The sequence below is a fragment of the Schistocerca serialis genome, chromosome 2 (assembly GCF_023864345.2).
Source record: "Schistocerca serialis cubense isolate TAMUIC-IGC-003099 chromosome 2, iqSchSeri2.2, whole genome shotgun sequence".
Lineage (NCBI taxonomy): Eukaryota > Metazoa > Arthropoda > Insecta > Orthoptera > Acrididae > Schistocerca > Schistocerca serialis.
The window spans coordinates 285,682,648-285,706,398 of NC_064639.1; the positions used below are offsets into that span (position 1 = coordinate 285,682,648).

At 43.7% G+C, this 23,751-nt stretch overlaps 1 protein-coding gene across 1 annotated transcript in view; it reads right to left on the bottom strand.

Annotated features, from left to right (window-relative positions):
- LOC126455908 (hexamerin-like) overlaps window positions 1-17,695 on the bottom strand; it is a 33,097-nt gene extending 15,402 nt beyond the window's left edge. The window contains exon 1 of the mRNA XM_050091666.1: window positions 17,611-17,695. Within this exon, the coding sequence (XP_049947623.1) occupies window positions 17,611-17,695 (85 nt within the window). The remainder of the gene's footprint in view (window positions 1-17,610) is intronic.
- Between the last annotated feature and the right edge of the window lie 6,056 nt (window positions 17,696-23,751).

The following is a 23,751-nucleotide window of genomic DNA, read 5'->3' on the forward strand; positions in this document are numbered from 1 at the left end:
ATTTCATTCTGACCGGTTGGTACAGTAACCGTTTGGAAATATTTCAGATTGAAAGACACTCTGTGTTGCAAAGGTCTTCATTCATGAGCGCGTTTCACCCATTTCGGGCCTCGTCAGATGGTGTAAAAATAACTGGGTATGAAACGCATCCGTCATTGATTCATACAGAGTGAGAGGTGGACCTTAATCTCACCAGAATATCTTCGCCATAGCAGCACAGCATAGGACTACGCTTACAGAATTATAACTGTGCTATCAACTGTGCATGGGACAACAGGCCTGTTTAGCGCTCCCACAGATATGAGTGTGTCATACTAGGAAACACACATACCGCTAAGGTGTTTATCTAGTACGTCATAGTCATATCTGTTTGAGTGCTAAATGGAACTTTTGTGCCGCCCACATCTGATACCGCGTTTACACTTTTGTAATGGAGGCCCCATGCTACGGTGAACGTTTGCTGGTGTGAATAGTGGTCCACCTCTCATTCTGTATGAGTCCATAACAGATGGGTTTTACACCCAGTTACTTTTACAAAATGTGATGATGCCCTAAAAGGGTAAAATAAATAACTTTGCATCTCATACTGTGTTTAGGTCTGAGACAATGGGATGGGTCGAATGCAACCACCGCTGGGAACAGCCTCGACAGAGAAAATGTGAGACAAACACCAGTTTCCGAGTCTCAAAACAGCTCATACAAGTCCAGAAATTTCTACCCTTCACTGGGAGGCCTGGTCACAAAACGGTAAGAGTCTTTAGGGGCATTTGAAAACGGCCTGCCAGTAACAATGCTTAGAGTCTGTGACCTAAGGAGTGTCAGGAGAGATGAAGAGACTATCTGCCAGGCCACGAGAACAAAAGGATATGGTGGCTCGACAAATCATTGTCCACTTCCATCTGGATGTTCAGTGCCACTTTGTGAGCTATTCTTTTCCTGTTACATGTTGAATGGACGTATCCCTACAGTCTAGTGTTTGGGAATTAAGCACTCAACTGCTCATTTGAATTATCTTACATCCGCCATGCATCGCTGATAATGCTGCTTACGCATCGCAACTACCACAGCAGGGCGACATGAAAAGCGACTCGGCTCGCTGCAAAGCTGCGAAACACAGATGCCAACTGCCAACTCTTCAAGTGCGATTCCTGGAATGACCTCGGAGATAAGAAAGTGTTGGTATTGACGTCAGCAATACGACATGCACAACTGTGTCAGTTGTAATATGACACCGCGGATAAAACAGTGTTGATCATGACGCGATTCCTGTAAATCTGGGCCAGAGCCCTCTGTGTACCTACTGACATTTGCGAGATGCTTAGACACAAGAGCGCCCAGAAGCCAGACACGTGAAACATCTGGCTTCTGCAGAACAATTGGCCTGCCTCAACAAATTTGATGGACATTTTGAAAGGACTGACAATTCACGGATCCCACTGCTGCGAGGACAGATCCTCCGCGTAGCTTACACTAGTAGGTGCCTTGGTAGCAGAGTACGTGGTCGAAGTTAGCGACACCTGAGGTGTCCCGCCGGCCGGAGTGCCCGAGCGGTTCTAGGCGCTACAGTCTGGAGCAGCGTGACCGCTGCGGTCGCAGGTTCGAATCCTGCCCCGGGCATGGATGTGTGTGATGTCCTTAGTTTAGTTAGGTTTAAGTAGTTCTAAGTTCTAGGGGACTGATGACCACAGCAGTTAAGTCCCATAGTGCTCAGTCATTTGAACCATTTGAGGTGTCCCACGTGACGCCCCAGATTCTCTGCCGCCGCTACACCCCGAGGCAGCAACCTGAAGGGGGCCTTATCGTAGGCAAAAGCGAATTCAACTGCTCGTGAACAGCGGCCAGCTTCTCCTGCGTCCTCAGACAACATGCACACATCCCACCTATCCTAGCAAGACTAAATAAAGAGATAACATGTAAGCAAAATGGCTCTGAGCACTATGGGACTTAACTGCTGAGGTCATCAGTCCCCTAGAACCCCAGAACTACTTAAACCTAACTAACCTAAGGACATCACACACATCCATGCCCGAGGCAGGATTCGAACTGCGACCGTAGCGATCGGTTCCAGACTGTAGCGCCTAGAATTAGTCGGCCACCTCGGCCGGCAAACATGAAAGCAGACAGAAGCCTAGATACGCAACCTGCTACCCCCCCCCCCCCCCCCAACGTGCCCTCAGTGGACACTGATGCTTTAATGAGCTGTGTAACTTGCTGTTCAGAAGAAATAAAACTGCTTTACAGACTGCCTGAATTTACATTTACAGATAAAAAAGCGAGATTAAGCCTCGTAAACAGAAAAACACGCACGGAATTTACGAATCATGCTGCTATGGAAACATTGGGAAAGCTAAATACCTTACTTATTGCTGTGGAGATGTGTAACAGGCGACAGATGGGGCCTGTTAATGTTATGGTTGAAACTCCTCGTGCCGGCCGGTGTGGCCGAGTGGTTCTAGGTGCTTCAGTCTGGAACCGCGCCACCGCTACGGTCGCAGGTTCGAATCCTGTCTCGGGCATGGATGTGTGTGATGTCCTTAGGTTAGTTAGGTTTAAGTAGTTGTAAGTTCTAGGAGACTGATGACCTCAGATGTTAAGTCCCATAGTGCTCAGAGCCATTTGAGACATTTTCTGAAACTCTTCGTAAAGGAATTCGAGAAATGTACAGTAATTGGAAGTCAATGCGTCCAGTGTCAGCTATTACGATGCAAACAGCGCCAGACAGAGCTCTCATGCGTGGCTCCATCGTTATATGCAGCAAGACATGACCACCCTAGAGAAGAACACGGCAAGGCCATCACCCGATTTCCCAGAAACTTCGCTCATGGAAGAGGGGTCAAAATAAACGGACATCTGTCTCGGTTTGTCCTTAGATTCTCGACCATTTCCGAAAAAACGACTGTCAAAGTTTTCGTACTATTTTTAGGAATTTTATTGTGCGTTTTACCGGATGATTTTCTCAGCCGAGCTAGAGGCACAGTGGTTAACGTCGCAGGTTCATCATTTTGCGCCTCGTGTTTGAAACCAGAATATTACTTCCATTTATATTTTGCGTTTATTTACCCATGTTTGAAGAAGATTGCTACACGAATTCTTTCTTCTGTATACCGATACAACCTTGGCCTTATTCGTCTACTAATTGTAGGTCAAATGAACGAATTAAAAAAAAGAAAGAAAGAAAAAATTATTTGAAATTGTTTTCGATGAAATTCCTATAGTGTATATAGGTACAAAATCAACTGAAAGCATCGGAAAAGTGATCCGTTATACATGGTTTGCCACGAAATTATTTCCGATGTGCGAAATCTTCACTAATCCTAACGGCGTTTCATTCTAAGAAATGTCACTGTGGCAAACCCGTCTTTTCCCGACGGTCGTGATGTTCGAAATATCTGTGCTTCGAAAGTGTCTGCGATCGGCATCATCCAAGGAAATGCACCAAATCTTCCTGAAGAATAAACATATCAATAAAATACACTGAAGAGCCAAAGAAACTGGTACATCTGCCTAATGTCGTGTAGGGCCCTCGCGAGCACGCAGGAGTGCCGCAAAACGACTTGGCATGGACTCGACTATTGTCTAAAGAAGTGCTAGAGGGAAATGACACCATCAATCCTGCAGTGCTGTCCATAAATCCGTAAGAGTACGAGGGGTTGAGATTTCTTCTGAACAGCACCTTGCAAGGTATCCTAAATACGCTCAATAATGTTCATATCTGGGCAATTTGGTGGCCAGCGGAAGTGTTTAAGCTCAGAAGAGTATTCCAGGAGCCACTGTAGCAATTCTGGATTTGTGTGGTGTCGCATTGTCCTGCTAGAATTGCCCAGGTCTGTCGGAATGCACAATGGACATGAATGGATGCAGGTGACCAGACACGATGCTTACGTACGTGTCACTTGTCATCATCAGGGGTCCCATACCACTCCAACTGCAGCCGCCCCACGTCATTACAGAGCCTCCACGAGCTTGAACATTCCCCTACTGACTTGCAGCGTCCATAGATTCATGAACTTGTCTCCATACCCGTACACGCCCATCCGCTCGGTACAATTTGAAACGATACTCGTCCGACCAACATCAACAGTCCAAATTCGGTGCTCACGGTCTCAGGTGAGGCCTAAAGTTTTGTGCCGTGTAGTCATCCAGAGTACAAGAGTGGTTCTTAGGCTCCGAAGGCCCATATAGATGATGTTTCGTTCAATAGGTCGGACGCTGACACTTGTTGATGGCCCAGCACTGAAATCTGCAACGATTCTCTTCAGTCGTCGTTGGTCCCTTTCTTGCAGGATCTTTTTCCGCCCGCAGCGATATCGGAGATTTGATGTGTTATAGACTCCTGATATTCTCGGTACACTCATGAAATGGTCGCGCGGGAAAATCCCCACTTCATCGCTAACTCGGACATGCTATGTCCCATAAAACTACGTTCAATCTCATTTAAATTTCGATAACCTGTCATTATAGCAGCAATAAGCGATCTAACAACCGCACTAGACACTTGTTTTTTTATATAGGCGTCGGAGACCGCAGCTCCGTATTTTCCCTATCTCTGTATTTCAATACGCCTGCCTATACATACCAGTTTCTTTGGTGCTTTTGTGTATTAGAATTAATCTAATAACTTATATGAGAATGAAATATAGGAATATTAGAATTTAAAAAGATTGTAACCGCTCAACTTACTATACAACATGTTGTTGTTGTTGTGGTCTTCAGTCCTGAGACTGGTTTGATGCAGCTCTCCATGCTACTCTATCCTGTGCAAGCTTTTTCATCTCCCAGTACCTACTGCAACCTACATCCTTCTGAATCTGCTTAGTGTATTCATCTCGTGGTCTCCCTCTACGATTTTTACCCTCCACGCTGCCCTCCAATACTAAATTGGTGATCCCTTGATGCCTCAGAACATGCCCTACCAACCGATCCCTTCTTCTGGTCAAGTTGTGCCACAAACTTCTCTTCTCCCCAATCCTATTCAATACTTCCTCATTAGTTACATGATCTACCCATCTAATCTTCAGCATTCTTCTGTAGCACCACATTTCGAAAGCTTCTATTCTCTTCTTGTCTAAACTATTTATCGTCCATGTTTCACTTCCATACATGGCTACACTCCATACGAATATTTTCAGAAATGACTTCCTGACACTTAAATCAATACTGGATGTTAACAAATTTCTCTTCTTCAGAAACGCTTTCCTTGCCATTGCCAGTCTACATTTTATATCCTCTCTACTTCGACCATCATCAGTTATTTTGCTCCCCAAATAGCAAAACTCCTTTACTACTTTAAGTGCCTCATTTCCTAATCTAATTCCCTCAGCATCACCCGACTTAATTAGACTACATTCCATTATCCTTGTTTTGCTTTTGTTGATGTTCATCTTATATCCTCCTTTCAAGACACTGTCCATTCCATTCAACTGCTCTTCCAAGTCCTTTGCTGTCTCTGACAGAATTACAATGTCATCGGCGAACCTCAAAGTTTTTATTTCTTCTCCATGAATTTTAATACCTACTCCGAATTTTTCTTTTGTTTCCTTTACTGCTTGCTCAATATACAGATTGAACAACATCGGGGAGAGGCTACAACCCTGTCTTACTCCCTTCCCAACCACTGCTTCCCTTTCATGTCCCTCGACTCTTATAACTGCCATCTGGTTTCTGTACAAATTGTAAATAGCCTCTCGCTCCCTGTATTTTACCCCTGCCACCTTTAGAATTTGAAAGAGAGTATTCCAGTCAACATTGTCAAAAGCTTTCTCTAAGTCTACAAATGCTAGAAACGTAGGTTTGCCTTTCCTTAATCTTTCTTCTAAGATAAGTCGTAAGGTCAGTATTGCCTCACGTGTTCCAGTGTTTCTACGGAATCCAAACTGATCTTCCCCGAGGTTGGCTTCTACTAGTTTTTCCATTCGTCTGTAAAGAATTCGTGTTAGTATTTTGCAGCTGTGACTTATTAAGCTGATAGTTCGGTAATTTTCACATCTGTCAACACCTGCTTTCTTTGGGATTGGAATTATTATATTCTTCTTGAAGTCTGAGGGTATTTCGCCTGTTTCATACATCTTGCTCACCAGATGGTAGAGTTTTGTCAGGACTGGCTCTCCCACGGCCGTCAGTAGTTCCAATGGAATATTGTCTACTCCGGGGGCCTTGTTTCGACTCAGGTCTTTCAGTGCTCTGTCAAACTCTTCACGCAGTATCGTATCTCCCATTTCATCTTCATCTACATCCTCTTCCATTTCCATAATATTGTCCTCAAGTACATCGCCCTTGTATAGACCCTCTATATACTCCTTCCACCTTTCTGCTTTCCCTTCTTTGCTTAGCACTGGGTTTCCATCTGAGCTCTTGATATTCATACAAGTCGTTCTCTTATCTCCAAAGGTCTCTTTAATTTTCCTGTAGGCGGTATCTATCTTACCCCTAGTGAGATAGGCCTCTACATCCTTACATTTGTCCTCTAGCCATCCCTGCTTAGCCATTTTGCACTTCCTGTCGATCTCATTTTTGAGACGTTTGTATTCCTTTTTGCCTGTTTCACTTACTGCATTTTTATATTTTCTCCTTTCATCAATTAAATTCAATATTTCTTCTGTTACCCAAGGATTTCTACTAGCCCTCGTCTTTTTACCTACTTGATCCTCTGCTGCCTTCACTACTTCATCCCTCAAAGCTACCCATTCTTCCTCTACTGTATTTATTTCCCCCATTCCTGTCAATTGCTCCCTTATGCTCTCCCTGAATCTCTGTACAACCTCTGGTTCTTTTAGTTTATCCAAGTCCCATCTCCTTAAATTCCCACCTTTTTGCAGTTTCTTCAGTTTTAATCTACAGGTCATAACCAATAGATTGTGGTCAGAGTCCACATCTGCCCCTGGAAATGTCTTACAATTTAAAACCTGGTTCCTAAATCTCTGTCTTACCATTATATAATCTATCTGATACCTTTTAGTATCTCCAGGGTTCTTCCATGTATACAACCTTCTTTCATGATTCTTAAACCAAGTGTTAGTTATGATTATGTTGTGCTCTGTGCAAAATTCTACCAGGCGGCTTCCTCTTTCATTTCTGTCCCCTAATCCATATTCACCTACTATGTTTCCTTCTCTCCCTTTTCCTACACTCGAATTCCAGTCACCCATGACTATTAAATTTTCGTCTCCCTTCACAATCTGAATAATTTCTTTTATTTCATCATACATTTCTTCAATTTCTTCGTCATCTGCAGAGCTAGTTGGCATATAAACTTGTACTACTGTAGTAGGTGTGGGCTTCGTATCTATCTTGGCCACAATAAGGCGTTCACTATGCTGTTTGTAGTAGCTTACCCGCATTCCTATTTTCCTATTCATTATTAAACCTACTCCTGCATTCCCCCTATTTGATTTTGTGTTTATAACCCTGTAGTCACCTGACCAGAAGTCTTGTTCCTCCTGCCACCGAACTTCACTAATTCCCACTATATCTAACTTCAACCTATCCATTTCCCTTTTTAAATTTTCTAACCTACCTGCCCGATTAAGGGATCTGACATTCCACGCTCCGATCCGTAGAACACCAGTTTTCTTTCTCCTGATAACGACATCCTCTTGAGTAGTCCCCGCCCGGAGATCCGAATGGGGGACTATTTTACCTCCGGAATATTTTACCCAAGAGGACGCCATCATCATGTAATCATACAGTAAAGCTGCATGCCCTCGGGAAAAATTACGGCTGTAGTTTCCCCTTGCTTTCAGCCGTTCGCAGTACCAGCACAGCAAGGCCGTTTTGGTTATTGTTACAAGGCCAGATCAGTCAATCATCCAGACTGTTGCCCTTGCAACTACTGAAAAGGCTGCTGCCCCTCTTCAGGAACCACACGTTTGTCTGGCCTCTCAACAGATACCCCTCCGTTGTGGTTGCACCTACGGTACGGCTATCTGTATCGCTGAGGCACGCAAGCCTCCCCACCAACGGCAAGGTCCATGGTTCATGGGGGGAAGCTATACAACATACAAAACTAATTTCCGTCCGAACAGGATATGAAGGCCTAATGGTACTGACCGACTGCCGTGTCTTCAGCAGCCCAGTGACTAGGGGGACTTGTTCCTGGCGCTAACGATTCCTGATATAGAGGGGCTCTTACAGCCGTTGTCAGTTTTAGTGACCGGAGCCGCTACTTCCGCAACAAGTAGCATCTCAATTGGCCTCACAAGGACTGAGTACACCCCGCTTGCCAACAGGGCTCGGCAGACCGGACGATCACCCATTCGAGTGCTGGCCAAGTCCTATTGCACTTAACTTTGGTGATCCGACGGGAACTGGTGTTACCACCCCGGCAATGCGTGGCCATACAGAGATATATTACAAGTGTAATACACTCCTGGAAATGGAAAAAAGAACACATTGACACCGGTGTGTCAGACCCACCATACTTGCTCCGGACACTGCGAAAGGGCTGTACAGGCAATGATCACACGCACGGCACAGCGGACATACCAGGAACTGCGGTGTTGGCCGTCGAATGGCGCTAGCTGCGCAGCATTTGTGCACCGCCGCCGTCAGTGTCAGCCAGTTTGCCGTGGCATACGGAGCTCCATCGCAGTCTTTAACACTGGTAGCATGCCGCGACTGCGTGGACGTGAACCGTATGTGCACTTGACGGACTTTGAGCGAGGGCGTATAGTGGGCATGCGGGAGGCCGGGTAGACGTACCGCCGAATTGCTCAACACGTGGGGCGTGAGGTCTCCACAGTACATCGATGTTGTCGCCAGTGGTCGGCGGAAGGTGCACGTGCCCGTCGACCTGGGACCGGACCGCAGCGACGCACGGATGCACGCCAATACCGTAGGATCCTACGCAGTGCCGTAGGGGACCGCACCGCCACTTCCCAGCAAATTAGGGACACTGTTGCTGCTGGGGTATCGGCGAGGACCATTCGCAACCGTCTCCATGAAGCTGGGCTACGGTCCCGCACACCGTTAGGCCGTCTTCCGCTCACGCCCCAACATCGTGCAGCCCGCCTCCAGTGGTGTCGCGACAGGCGTGAATGGAGGGACGAATGGAGAAGTGTCGTCTTCAGCGATGAGAGTCGCTTCTGCATTGGTGCCAATGATGATCGTATGCGTGTTTGGCGCCGTGCAGGTGAGCGCCACAATCAGGACTGCATACGACCGAGGCACACAGGGCCAACACCCGGCATCATGGTGTGGGGAGCGATCTCCTACACTGGCCATACACCACTGGTGACCGTCGAGGGGACACTGAATAGTGCACGGTACATCCAAACCGTCATCGAACCCATCGTTCTACCATTCCTAGACCGGCAAGGGAACTTGCTGTTCCAACATGACAATGCACGTCCGCATGTATCCCGTGCCACCCAACGTGCTCTAGAAGGTGTACGTCAACTACCCTGGCCAGCAAGATCTCCGGATCTGTCCCCCATTGAGCATGTTTGGGACTGGATGAAGCGTCGTCTCACGCGGTCTGCACGTCCAGCACGAACGCTGGTCCAACTGAGGCGTCAGGTGGAAATGGCATGGCAAGCCGTTCCACAGGACTACATCCAGCATCTCTACGATCGTCTCCATGGGAGAATAGCAGCCTGCATTGCTGCGAAAGGTGGATATACACTGTACTAGTGCCGACATTGTGCATGCTCTGTTGCCTGTGTCTACGTGCCTGTGGTTCTGTCAGTGTGATCATGTGATGTATCTGATCCCAGGAATGTGTCAATAAAGTTTCCCCTTCCTGGGACAATGAATTCACGGTGTTCTTATTTCAATTTCCAGGAGTGTAAATGTGTGACACTTATTGCGGAATCCAGTTGTAATTATACAATTAATTTAACGCCTTGTATTCCCTAATTTGACGAGAAACATTTGTGTAGTAACCTTCTAAAGATATAACTAAATAAATGAAATCAATAGAAAATGAAATAAATAAAAACAATGACCGGGTTTCGAACGCAGGTCACAAAATTAAGAATCCGCGATGCTAACCACCGAGTTATCCTTCCGTCTGAGTATGCGTGGTGGTAAAATGCACGAAAAGTATATCGAAAATACAGTGGAAACTTTGACTGTCGTTATTTCAGAAAACGGTCGAGCATCTACGGAGAAGCCGAGGCAGGTGTTTGCTTATTTTGACTCCTCTTCCACTGAGTGAAGTTCCTGGAAAATCGGGTGATGATGGCACTTGCCGCTTACTCCTCGTATGGCAAATTCTCATTTCCTATAGGACACAGATACAGGGTAAGCTACGATTTTGTATATGCTAGTTTCTGGAGCATCAGACAGGGCTTAGTACCATCTATTTCAAATTACTCTATGTTTCCATATTATTGTGTAAACAACTACAGTTTCGTCAGCCTGTTTTTCATTTAAACTCTCCCCATTGCTGCATACCTGTCAAAGCCGAATCAGAAACGTCAGTCATTCATACTTCTTAATGATAAACGGCCCTATTCAAGAGAAAATGGAAACTACTACATTAATTTTCTTAAATTTGAAAAAAAATAATACCTAACCTGTGTTTGCCTGGAGACTCCTGAATGCTTCTTAAAGTAAAGTCTACAAATACTACTCTTAACTGTCATTAGACATAAAACACTTTAAATAAACGTTTTATTCAGAGTGACTAACGACATGTTACCTAAAAAATAAATACATTTCTTAACGTAGTTCTACATTTTACCTAAGTATGCGTTCAAAGTGTTTACCATCGACTGCAAGGCACATTTGCAATCGCATCTCGAGAGATAGATATATAATAATAATAAAGTCGTGTGACTAGGGCCTCCCGTCGGGTAGACCGTTCGCCGGGTGCAAGTCTTTCGATTTGACGCTACTTCGGCGACTTGCGCGTCGATGGGGATGAAATGATGATGATGAGGACAACGCAACAGCCAGCCCCTGAGCGGAGAAAATCTCCGACCCAGCCGGGAAACGAACCCGGGCCCTTAGTATTGGCAGTCTGGATCGCTGACCACTTTTTTTTTTACTTTTTTTAATCTCGTTTTGTTTCTCTTTTGTTCGTTGCATCTGCTCGGGGTGGACGTCGTAAGGCATCCCTTTAAATTGTTTGTTAATCGATTAACTCAGTTTTTTATTACAGAGGGCGGTTAAACACTCTGACCAAACACGTTGAGCTACCGTGCCGGCTATCACTCAGCTCCCGGGGGCGGACGAGAGATAGATGAACAGATGAAAGGACATTGGACGATATGTCGTTTCATGCTGCTGTGATTTGACGACGCATATCATTTGGTGTAGCTGGGGCTTCATGATAAACTTCATCTATCAGTACTCCCCATAGTACGAAATCAAGAGGAGGCCTGGCCAGTCACTATACTGCAGCATTCCATCTTATCCAACGGTCAGGAAATTTTTCATGCAGGATTTACGCTGCAACACAGCGTGCGCTTTCTGCTGCCCAGTAGTGCATGTTACGTAAATTTACATTACTATGGTTCGTAAACATTGCTTGGTCGGTAAAAAGCACACGCTGGAAAAGACGTAGTATCGTCTCTCAAGCGATGCAGAGAAAACCAACAAAATTCTATGAGACTATCGAAATCACGTCCTCAGAGTGCCTGATGCAGTGACAGACTGTGAGGGTAGAATTTATGTCTCTGCAAGAAGCGAATGGCACTCCTCTCGCTGATCCCACATTCCTTGGCAATACGTCTCATGCCACCATTCGTCGTATAAAAGTAGCATGTATAACTTCTTCTCATTGGTGTACAAGTGGATACAAGGAAAGCTGAAACAGCAATAACTTGCCGATAGACAGCACAGTTACTGCTAGGTCTACAATGCAGACAAGTAAACAGACTAAAGGCTTGATACAACGACTTAGACTGGCATGAGAGTATTTACAATGCAATAGCCGATTCCGGCCGACTTGCCTTTCAGTTTTACAAAACTTCTCGAATTCTTTTGCGACGAGTTTCAACATCAGCAGTAACAAGCATAGTACTCGTATTCTCAAGCGCTTTCGGAGGCCATTAAAGAAAGTATGTTATAGTGTTTCAAAAAACAATACTTGCTTCAATATCTCGATCGAAGCAGGAGTTAAGACTCTTTATCACATGCCAAAAAGCACACCCATTAGTGTACTATCCTGATACCTGGCTCTGATACCTGGTAGGTTCACTGAATAAAAGGGGTGTTACGTGACTCATCACGTATACGGAGTGTTAAAGAAAAAAGTATTCCTTATTTTGAAAGGTAGTAGTATGGATTTAAACAAAACAAAAATTTGTCCTGTAAACTACATCTCTGAAATGCCTACTTTAAGAGCTATGAGCCATTATCCATCTTCGCTATTGTGAAATCCATCTGTTCTACTGAACAAGTGCTCATAGCATTTACGGTGTGATTTTAGAGTCCATGCTTACTGGACTACTTTTTTTGTTTTGGCCCATACTACACCTCTCAGAACATGGACTATAAATACTATGTGATCAAAAGTATCCGTACACTCCCAAAAACATACGTTTTTCATATAAGGTGCATTGTGCTGCCACCTACAGCCAGGTAATCCGCATCAGCGACCTCAGTAGTCATTAGACATCGTGAGAGAGCAGAATGGGGAGGCCCGCGGAACTCTCGGACTTCGAGCGTGGTCATCTGACTGGGTGTCACTTGTGTCATACGTCGGTATGCGAGTTTTCCACACTCCTAAACATCCCCAAGACCACTGTTTCCGATGTCATAGTGAAGTAGAGACGTGAAGGGACATGTACAGCACAAAAGCGTACAGACCGACCTCGTCTGTTGATTGACAGAGACCGCCGACAGTTGAAGAGGATCGTAATGTGTAATAGGTAGATTTCTATCCAGACCATCACACAGGAATTCCAAATTGCATCAGGATCCACTATGACAGTTAGGCGGAAGGTCAGAGAACTTGGATTTCATGGTTGAGCGGCTGCTCGTAAGACACACATCACGCCGGTAAATGCCAAACGACGCCTCGCTTGGTGTAAGGAGCGTGAACATTGGACAATTGAACAGTGGAAAAACGTTGTGTGGAGTAACGAATCACTGTACACAATGTGGCGATCCGATGGCAGGGTGTAGGTATGGCGAATGCCCGGTGAACGTCCTCTGCCGGCGTGTGAGTGCCAACAGTATATTTCGGAGGCGGTGGTATTATGGTGTGGTCGTGTTTTTCATGGAGGGGGCTTGCACCCCTTGTTGTTTAGCGTGGCACTGTTCAAATGGCTCTGAGCAGTATGTGACTTAACTTCTGAGGTCATCATCGCCTAGAACTTAGAACTAATTAAACCCAACTAACCTAAGGACGTCACACACATCCATGCCCGAGGCAGGATTCGAACCTGCGACCGTAGCGGTCGCTCGGTTCCAGACTGTAGCGCCTAGAGCCGCACGGCCACTCCGGCCGGCCGTGGCACTGTTACAGCATAGGCCTACATTGATGTTTCAAGCACCTTCTTGCTTCCCACTGTCGAAGAGCAATTCGGGGATGGTGATTGCATCTCTCAACACGATCGAGCACCTGTCATAATTCACGGCCTGTGGTGGAGCGGTTACAGGATAACAACACCACTGTAATGGACTGGCCTGTACAGAGTCCTGACCTGAAGCCTGTAGAACACCTTTGGGATGTTTTGGAACGCCGACTTCGTGCCATACCTCCCCGACCCACATGGATACCTCTCCTCAGTGCAACACTCCCTGAAGAATGGGCTGCCATTCCCCAAGCCTTAGGGGCGGAGGGTGCCACGAACGTATAAATGATTTTCAGGCGGGTGTCCTGATACTTTTGATCACAGAGGGTGATTCAGCTGCCTCTACCACTGGGATTTATGCAGCCTGGCAACACCTTCGAATTCCATGTGCAAGATTTTCGTATTCTCTCACTCGCTACACGCGTACTGTTACTCCTACAGATAAAACGAACAAGATCTTTTTTATTGCGAATTTAATATTGTTACATTTTGTACTGGGATACTTTTCACTGCGAGCCACGGTTTTCGAGTTATTAAAGAAAAAACATTTTGAAGGTCATTTCTGTACGTTTTTCTTGAATTATTTGAAAATTATGTCATCAATCGAAAACGCAACCCAGTACTCTGCCTACATTACATTTCCTATAAAAAGGTCATGTTCATATTTTTTGAAGGGCTAATAGTTAGCATGTAGCGAGTGAGAGAATACGAAATCCCGAGTGTGGTATTTTAATGCACTGCAGGTTGCATCAAACCAAGAGTAGGGGCAGCTGAATCACACTGTGCGTTTGTGTGTGCGTGTGTGTGTGTGTGTGTGTGTGTGTGTGTGTGTGTCTGCAAACTGTAAATCGGAGGAGAATGTTGTAAGTGAATCATTGTCTACGGAAATCAATATTGAAGAAAGTAGAACAACTTGAAATTGATGTAGTTGGAGGAAATAATAAATAAATGATACTGAAAAAGAACTGGGAAGAAAAGTATCCCTTAGAAAGAACTGTTAAGGGGAAAGTCGTATTAAGAACACAAGAAAAATATTTGGGAATAGTTTAACGGCACTGGAGGAGCGACAGTGGGGAGATTATGAGCACAGTCAAAAGCTATAAGATGTAGAACAGATTATAAAAATTGGTGGGAGTAGTAAAAGGGTAGGGAAGATTTTTTTGTAGAAAATAGGATGTGAAACCAATATAAGGACGTATCAAGTAAAGAAAGGCGTCCGTAAAAAGTTGACGAAGAGAACGACATTGGACTAGGAATATATGGCGAATGTTATACGAAAGAGTACTATGTGTATTATATTAAGCCCCTATTACACGAGGCTCCTAAACCGTACATCTATGCAGGAGCGCCCCAAAGGGGCATATCTATAACTACATACTCGTTCACGTAACAGCGCATTTATCTGTATTTTATTCATAATGTAGGCTGGTGTGATCACAAAACGATTAAACATATGATTTAATTCTTACTTTCGAGAATGTGAGACAGACTGTGTCACACTTGCTAATTCCATCTTCTGTCATTGACAGCGGCTTCTCGAAACAGGCCATGTCCATCTCCACGAAGCTACTAAATTCATGCGGGTCTTCGAGCCTCAGTTCTTTCATAAGCAGTGAATATAATCCCCTGCCTTTGTCCCTTCCCAGGATCGAACTCAACAACGTCTGGACCGCGCGACCGCTACGGTCGCAGGTTCGAATCCTGCCTCGGGCATGGATGTGTGTGATGTCCTTAGTTTAGTTAGGTTTAAGTAGTTCTAAGTTCTAGGGGACTGATGACCTCAGAAGTTAAGTCCCACAGTTCTCAGAGCCATTTGAACCATTTATTTGAACAACGTCCGGCTTTTTGCTTTCGTCGTCGTTCTGTCCTAATCAGAAGATTTACTGTCACTGCCGGGGCAATAGCTCCAAAAACAAGTGGGTCCTCCATGTGCAAAATGCTATATAAATACATATACCTGTTTAACCAAATGTCTTAAAATAAAACTAATTGTTAAGTCTGTAATTCCGAACAGTAGTTATCTACATAAGAGAATAACAATTACTTAACAAATAATGATAAAACCATTTCTTATGAAATAGGAGCCTCGAGTCACATAAATAATACGAATGGATGACGTTCCAATATGTCCCACGGTCCCCCTTGTGTTTCGCGAGGTAGAAGAACAAGAGATCAGACGGTTCTGTTTGCGTTTCGCGCGTTATCACTGTCTACCGGGCAGGTGCGCCAGGTATATCCCAAGTGGATGGTGTAATAGGTCTACGTGAACCAGCATGTAGTTACAGATATGTAAGCTTGGGGCGCTGGTGCATAAGTATATGGTTTAGGTGCATCGTTTGACATAGGCTTAAAACCCGCTTTACACGTCCACCTTTGGCAGGTACTTGTAACAACATGTGGGTGAGAGCCATGCCTTGATATAACTCGATGGAGATATGAGTGGTGTCTGTTCTGTTGAACATGATGGACATGGATAGTGTCTGTTCTGTCAGACATGTGCGACAGAAAAGATGTCACTCATATCCGTAGCTCTGTTTGACAAAATCTTCCAGTCCAGATGCACAATCAATGTCCGAAATCTGGGAGTAGTGGTTTAATGGGCGGGAACGTTGCTGTGCCGCGTGGAGTGGCCGTGCGCTCTGAGACGCCTTGTCACGGACTACTTGTTCTTACAAGGGAACCTCCCCATCGCACCCTCCTCAGATTTAGTTATAAGTTGGCACAGTGGATAGGCCTTGAAAAACTGAACACAGATCAATCGAGAAAACAGAAAGAAGTTATGTGGGACTATGAAAAAATAAGCAAAATATACAAACTGAGTAGTCCATGCGCAAGATATGCAACATCAAGGATAATGTGAGCTAAGGAGCGCCATGGTCCCGTGGTTAACGTGAGCAATTGCGGAACGAGAGGTCCTTGGTTCAAGTCTTCCCTCGAGTGAAAAGTTTATTTTCTTTATTTTCGCAAAGTTATGATCTGACCGTTCGTTCATTGACGTCTCTGTTCACTGTAATAATTTTAGTGTCTGTGTTTTGCGACCGCACCACAAAACCGTGCGATTAGTAGACGAAAGGACGTGCCCCTCCAATGGGAACCGAAAACATTTGATCGCAAGGTCATAGGTCAACCGATTCCTCCACAGGAAAACACGTCTGATATATTCTATACGACACTGATGACGGCATGTGCGTCACATGACAGGAATTTGTTGTCGACCCACCTAACTTGTACACTTGGCGAATGTGTAAAAAGATTCTTCTACCTTGCCCGATTTAGGTTTTCTTGTGGATATGATAATCACTCCCAAAAAAGTGATGAAAACGTAAGAGTTTGTCACATAAACTGCAACAATGGAATGCAACAGTTTCACAGTCGCACATTTTTCCCTGTGCTCTGTCAAAACATACGTTTTTAACGTTTTCAAATTTTTCCTTGTGTAGACCGTCAAATCCTGCATATGTCCAAGCAAATCTGAACATGTCCCGGAATTTTGGAGAGCGAAGTTGATTATATAAGAAATTAAACTTTTTACACGAGGGAAGACTCGAACCAAGGACCTCTCATTCCGCAGCTGCTCACGCTAACCACGGGACCATGACGCTCCTGAGCTCACACTGTCCTTGATGTTGCCTATCTTTCACATGGACTACTCAGTTTGTATATTTTGCCTACTTTTTTCATAGTTCCACACAACTTCTTCCTGTTTTCTCGATTGATCTGTGTTCAGTTTTTCAAGGCCTATCCACTGTGCCAACTCATAACTAAATCTGAGGGAGGTGCGATGGGGAGGTTCCCTTGTTAGCATACGTGAAAGTATTGTGTAAGTCTAGGGACAGATGACCTTAGCAGATTGTTTCCTTAGGAATTCACACACATTTGAACATTTGAACGTTGCGGTGGGACGAGCAGGAAGATGGGACTTTGTGTGTGTCGGGAAGTGTGTCTGGATGGCAGAGGCGGTTATAGCAACTGTTCTAGACAAGCGGAGCATCTGGGTTCGAGACCCAGGCTGGCACAAATTTTCAGCTCCTGACTTTGCATTGTTACCACGCTCCGTGCGATAGGTAGTCATTATTCCTCTCCCATCTCTTTCTCATCCTGTATCCTTTCCACTCCCATCACCACAGTTATTCATGATGTAACTCACCTGTGTCTCGTCTTTCACGGCTGTGTCCAGCGGCCAGGCCCATCAGTGCCACGGCGGCCAGCACCAAAGTCACAGAGGTCTTCATGGCGCTCGTCGTTTACTGCTGTGCGTCTACGACGAGTCGTTGGCGGACGTGCGGCGGCGTCTTTTATACGGGAGGCCCGACGGAGTGGGCGCGCAGCCTGCCTGCCCCTCTCTCCGCCCCCACCACCCACTCCTAGTGGTGCCGGCCACGTGTGGCTGTTTGCAGATAACTCTCCGGCCACTAGACACCAGTTGCTAGCCACTGGCTGCCACTTTCGCTGAAACTTCCCCTTTGAATGTAAAGAATGACTGTGCTGGTAAAACCTCTACGTTACATTATTTTCAAACTCCAGAGTGAAACTGAACGTACTGAGACAGTTTTCTCTTTGCTTATCCTGATCATTTCTAAACTGACACACAATATTTTAGCGCAACGTAATCTGACTTTCAATAATACCTACAAAAGAGTAGCCCTGACTAACAATAACCTACACCCTTCATGAATCACTTACCTCACAAAAATCTTCGTTACTCGAACTACTGCAATACAGCGAGCGCCAATACTGCCAGCTAAATAAAAGACTCTAACTACTGAAGGCACTAACTACTAATAGGCATATAGTTAGCAAATGAAAGATTTTGATACTGAACAAACAATGTATTTACCTTAATAGTGTTCAAAAGTCATTTTGACATCCAGTTTAACAAATTTCTTTTTCTGACGGACACACGTCTAGATCGTCCGCTCATACTAACATCTAAGAACTCTGGCATCTCTCTCCCCGCATCCACCACTGCTGGCGGCTCACCTCCAACTGCCCAACACTACCGGCTGTTCACATCCAACTGCCCAACACTACACTGGCGAATAACTTCCAACAACGAGTCCAACCAGCCAGACTGCACACAGCCCAGTCAGCGATTTTAATAGAGAGCGCTGCGTGGCGTTACCAACATAAAAACCTAAACAGCCTACTTACAACATCTCCTACCCTCTAACCTCGGCTTACGTTTCGGTCAAAGCCGACACGGCTCCCATATGTGTCACATGTATCCCTGTAATACTTCAGTGCTGGAATATTACTCCACAGTTACGTAGTTATCACTTAACTCGGTCTGTCTCTGAAACACAAGCTCTCTCTCAGCTGTTTACATCATTCATCATTCTACTTTAGGATCGTCATATTACGGTACCGGTTAGCCACAGTGCGCCAATATTTATTATGGGGGAAAGGAGGGATAAAGTGGTCCCTCTGAGGAAGGGTGTCCATTTGACCCGTTTCTCGCAGGACAGTCCTGCTTTTTTTTTTTTTCGAAAATGTCCCTCTAGCCTTTAAATCTTTGGGAAACGCTGAAATGTCCCGCATTTTTGTGATTAGTGTCGGTTCAAGTTGTAGAGGAATAAGGTATCAAAGCGGCAGAAATAGGAACGGGGACAGATTTCAGCCAAATCCACATTGGCAAAATAATAACACACAGAACAATAACAGAAACAACAACACTTTCCGAAGAAACAGGCCAGGCACATATCCAGCAACTGGCAATGCGTGGCAAGTGCAAACGCCAAGTGTAAATATTATTGAATTGAATGACAACAACACAGCCGGTACACCCGTGCTAGCTAACGGCAGCGTTGCCAACACCGCGGAAAACAGCACGCGACACTGCTCACCCCTGCAGCAGTAGTCGACAGCGGAGTAGAGGGCAATAACACGAAAACAATAAACCTTTTCAGATATGATATGGACACGGAGATGGAGGAAGATTTGTGTTTTGACGGAACAATTTTTACACATCGACAAGAAGATGATGTACAAGCGTTGGTTGAAGGGACACTAGGAGGCGTACCTGTGAAAATTGTTATGGACACAGGCGCATCCGTGAATGTAATGTCAACCAGCTTGTTCGAACAGATTAACAAGACAACAGTGTTGTCTACCTTTCTAGTGCAGAATTGCAAAATATTAAGTGCTATGGGAAATAAGTCAAAGGGAGTTAAAATACAGACACTAGCACCTGTTACACTGGCGAACACAGAAATAAAATCCTCATTTTTAGTAGTTGAAAAGCTCATAGTAAACCGTATCCTAGGAATGGAATTTTTCAGACAACACCAAGTTATACTGGATATAGCCATAGGTAAATGCACATTTCAGTTTGAGGGAAAGGTATTTTCTGTGGACATGATAAGAACACCTGCAATGCATAGTAGATATTGTCATTTGGTTAATCTCGAGCTAACACTACCCAAAATTCTATTTACAAATCAACAGCAACACTATCCTGGAGGTGACACAGAACATGTGAGCACACACGAAATTATAGAGAAGGTACATGAGTGCAACAGCTTAACAACTGAGCAACAACGTGAACTTTGTGATGTACTGTGTACACGTAAACAAGTATTTAGTAAAAGACCAGGAGTAGTGAAGGATTACGTGTACAGAATGGACGCTAAACCACATGAAACCTTTTGCCACTCTTCTTACGCTATACCATGGGCCAAGAGGGAGGCAGTAAACAAAGAGATAGAACGAATGCTGAAATGGAAAATTATAGAGCCATCTCAGTCACCTTACTGCAGTCCCCTCTTGCCAGTTACCAAATCTGACGGTGCAGTTAGACTTGTTTTGGATGCTAGAGCCATCAATAAAATTATTATCCCGGTAAGAACAAAACCAGGTAAGTTGGACGAGCAACTACCAATGCTTTATGGTGTAAAATTTCTATCAACTATCCATCTGAAAGCATCGTACTGGCAAATAGTAATGCATGTAGGTAGCAGTAAATACACAGCTTTTGTATGTGATGGGAGAAGTTATCAATTTTTTGTGGTACCTTTTTGCCTGAGTGTCAGCGCGGGAGTATTTATAGCAGCCTTGGATCAGGTACTTGGGCCTGAATTATGTAGTCGTGGAAAAGTATATGTAGATGATTTACTCATTGCTACAACCACTTGGAGAGAACATTTAGATTTACTAAACGAAGTGTTAACAAAATTTTCAGAGTATGGAGTTACTGTAAATCTTAAAAAGCCAAAATATGCCAGGCAGGAAGTGAAATTTTTGGGCCACATCATTTGTGAGGAAGGAATAAGACCACACACAAGTAAAATAGATGCAATCAGGAATTGTCCTACTCCTCAAACAAAGAAACAGCTTAAGGCATTTCTAGGATTAGCATCATTCTTTAGGAAGTTTATGCCACACCAAATTTTAAATAGTGAAGCTCTGTTAAACCTATTGAGAAAAAAACAACACATGAATTTGGACACAGGAATGTCAGGAAGATTTTGATGCTATCAAATAAGCTTTAGTAAATGCAGACTTATTACATCACCCAGATATGACACAGGATTTCTGTTTAGCCACTGATGCAAGTTTTCAAGGCCTTGGTGCTACCTTGTTTCAGATACGTTTAATGGACAACACATCAACTGTATGTATTATAAGCTTTGCTAACAAGACATTAACTGAATGTGAAAGGTCATACTCAGTCACTGAATTAGAAGCACTAGCTGTTGTATGGGCATTCAGGAAATTTAGATACTATCTGTCGGGTAATCGCACTAAAGTCTTTTGTGACCACCAAGCTTTATCATTTCTATTGACATGCAGACTATTACATGCCAGGTTAGCTCGTTGGTGTCTTTACCTGCAAGAATTTCAATTTGAAATAGTCCATATGGATGGAAAGCAAAACGTTATAGCTGATGCTTTGTCGAGGTTACCTCAAAATTTAACAGAATTTACAGAACTTACAGAACAGACAACAGCCTTTAGAATCCTATTAATGTGTGATGGTAATTACAGACCATATTATCTAAAACTTTGCAAAAATATGAAACTCCTGCAAGAGAAAGATCCACGATGGAAGTCAGTAAAAGAACAACTAATTACGGGAGAGAACAACAAGATCTCTACACACTACTGTTTATCTGAAGGAGTTTTGTTTTATAGGCGTACACCCACTTCAAAGCATTGGTGTGTATGCATACCTGAAGCGTCTGTGGAGAACTTTATACAATACACTCATCGGATTTGGGGGCACTATGGTGTTTCCAAATGCATGAGTAAGATATCCACTTATTGCTACTTCCCAAACATGCATAGGCGCATTCAGCAAGTACTTAGATATTGCACCATTTGTCAAAAGGTGAAACACGACAACAAGGGACAAGAACAGAGTTACATCCTATAATACCAGAGAGGCCTTCATCAATAGTAGCTTTAGATGCTGCAGGACCCTTACTCACATCAAAAGGAGGAACTAAATATGTGATTGCATTATGTGATGTATACACAAAATATTTGAAATTGTTTGCCACAAAAACAGTTACCTCACAAATATCATTAAGAGAATCAAAGAAGATTACATTACACGAGTGGGCAAACCACAGGCAATTCTTACTGATAACGCAACGACTTTCACGAGCCACAGATGGAAGAGTTTTATGACAGAACAAGACATAAGACACATACTCATTTCACGATTTCACCCAGAAGCAAATCTGGTAGAACGGGTATTCAAAGAATGGAACAGGTTCATCAGAACATACATCCCACATAAACAGACTAAATGGTTAGAGTACCTTACACCATTCGAAGAAATTTTTAAGAATCTACCACACACATCTACAGGCTATATACCAGCCAAACCAATGTTTTCTCAACAGGAAAGAAATGAATGGATCAACCCTTTACCTAAGTTAACCAATCATGAAGTTACTTTGGAAGAAAAGATCAGAGAAGCACTGGTACACTTAAAAGAACAGGGTCAAAATAGAAAGAGAGCATTTGACAACAGACATAGAAACAGAACAGAATACAAGGTAGGAGAGGAGGTACTACTTAGGACACACCCTAAGTCTACCAAGGTTAAGAAACTGAACAAAAAATGGCAGATACTTTATGCTGGTCCATTTAAAATTAGTAAAATTCCACACCCTGGAGCATACTTGCTAAGCTACCCAAAAACTGGGAAAATAAAGGGATTATATCCACATAAAGATTTAAGGAAGTATTTAAGACACACAGAACCTAGTATGAGAGAGAAAGAATAATCTGATTTGGAAGCTATGACAATATCAGGGAAAAGACACATGAGTAAATAGTAAACTTTACTTTAGGCAATAAGTTACATTTAAGTAAGAAAGTAGACTAAGTAAGGTATTGTAGAGAACAGGAGGAATAGTGGAGTGCTAGAGACACACACTACATGTTCTAAACACTTCATTTACATAACAAGTCAAGGTTAGACAGTAAGTTCACACTATGTACAGCCAAAAATAGGAATAAGGAAAGCTATGTACAAAAGATGGATGACAAATTACAAGAGAAAGGAAAACCCACCACCATAACACTAAAGCTATAGCTATGAACATGATGTACAATATTTACAAAACCCACCTTAATTCTGTGTAAAAAGCAGATAGTGAGAGAAGGGAAAACACTTAACACTGAAAACAAATGTCATCTCAAGATAACATTATACACAAACACTTGCAAGGTAAAGCCTAGGCATACTGAAGCAATATTAAGCACAGATTACAGTAAATGAGAGGAAAAAGCTGAAACTATATAGTATACACTGCTTTTCTTTCAGATGGAAGTGCCAAGCAAGTAAAGAACAATATAAAGACACGATAAATGCATATGAAAAGCACAAAAGGTAACATAAGTTGAAGTGTGAGCAAAAGGTAGTATTCTGAAAGCTAAATAACAAGGAGGAATATTTTGTTGTAAGGAAAAGGCAAACTGTTGAACTATTATAGTCAACACTTATATCATACACATGGTAACTGTCAGGGAGAGATATAACTTGGATTTTTGTGAGAATTTTGTATGTGAATGAACACTGAGGTAATCCTACAGGGAGCCTTAACTTAGTTTTAAGTATTAGAGGAAGGAGGACAGTGGGACCAGAGGATAAAGCCTAGCCCACATTAATGATGGTAGTATTGAGGAAAAGGAGGTGTTGGTACCTAATGAGAGGGCCACACAAATATTGTAGATTTAAGGTGAATGAGTATGTAATGAGAATAGAATATGTGTGAGAGTATGAAGCCACAGTGAACCTGTACGTTATGATACAGGTATGTTATGATAATAAGCAATG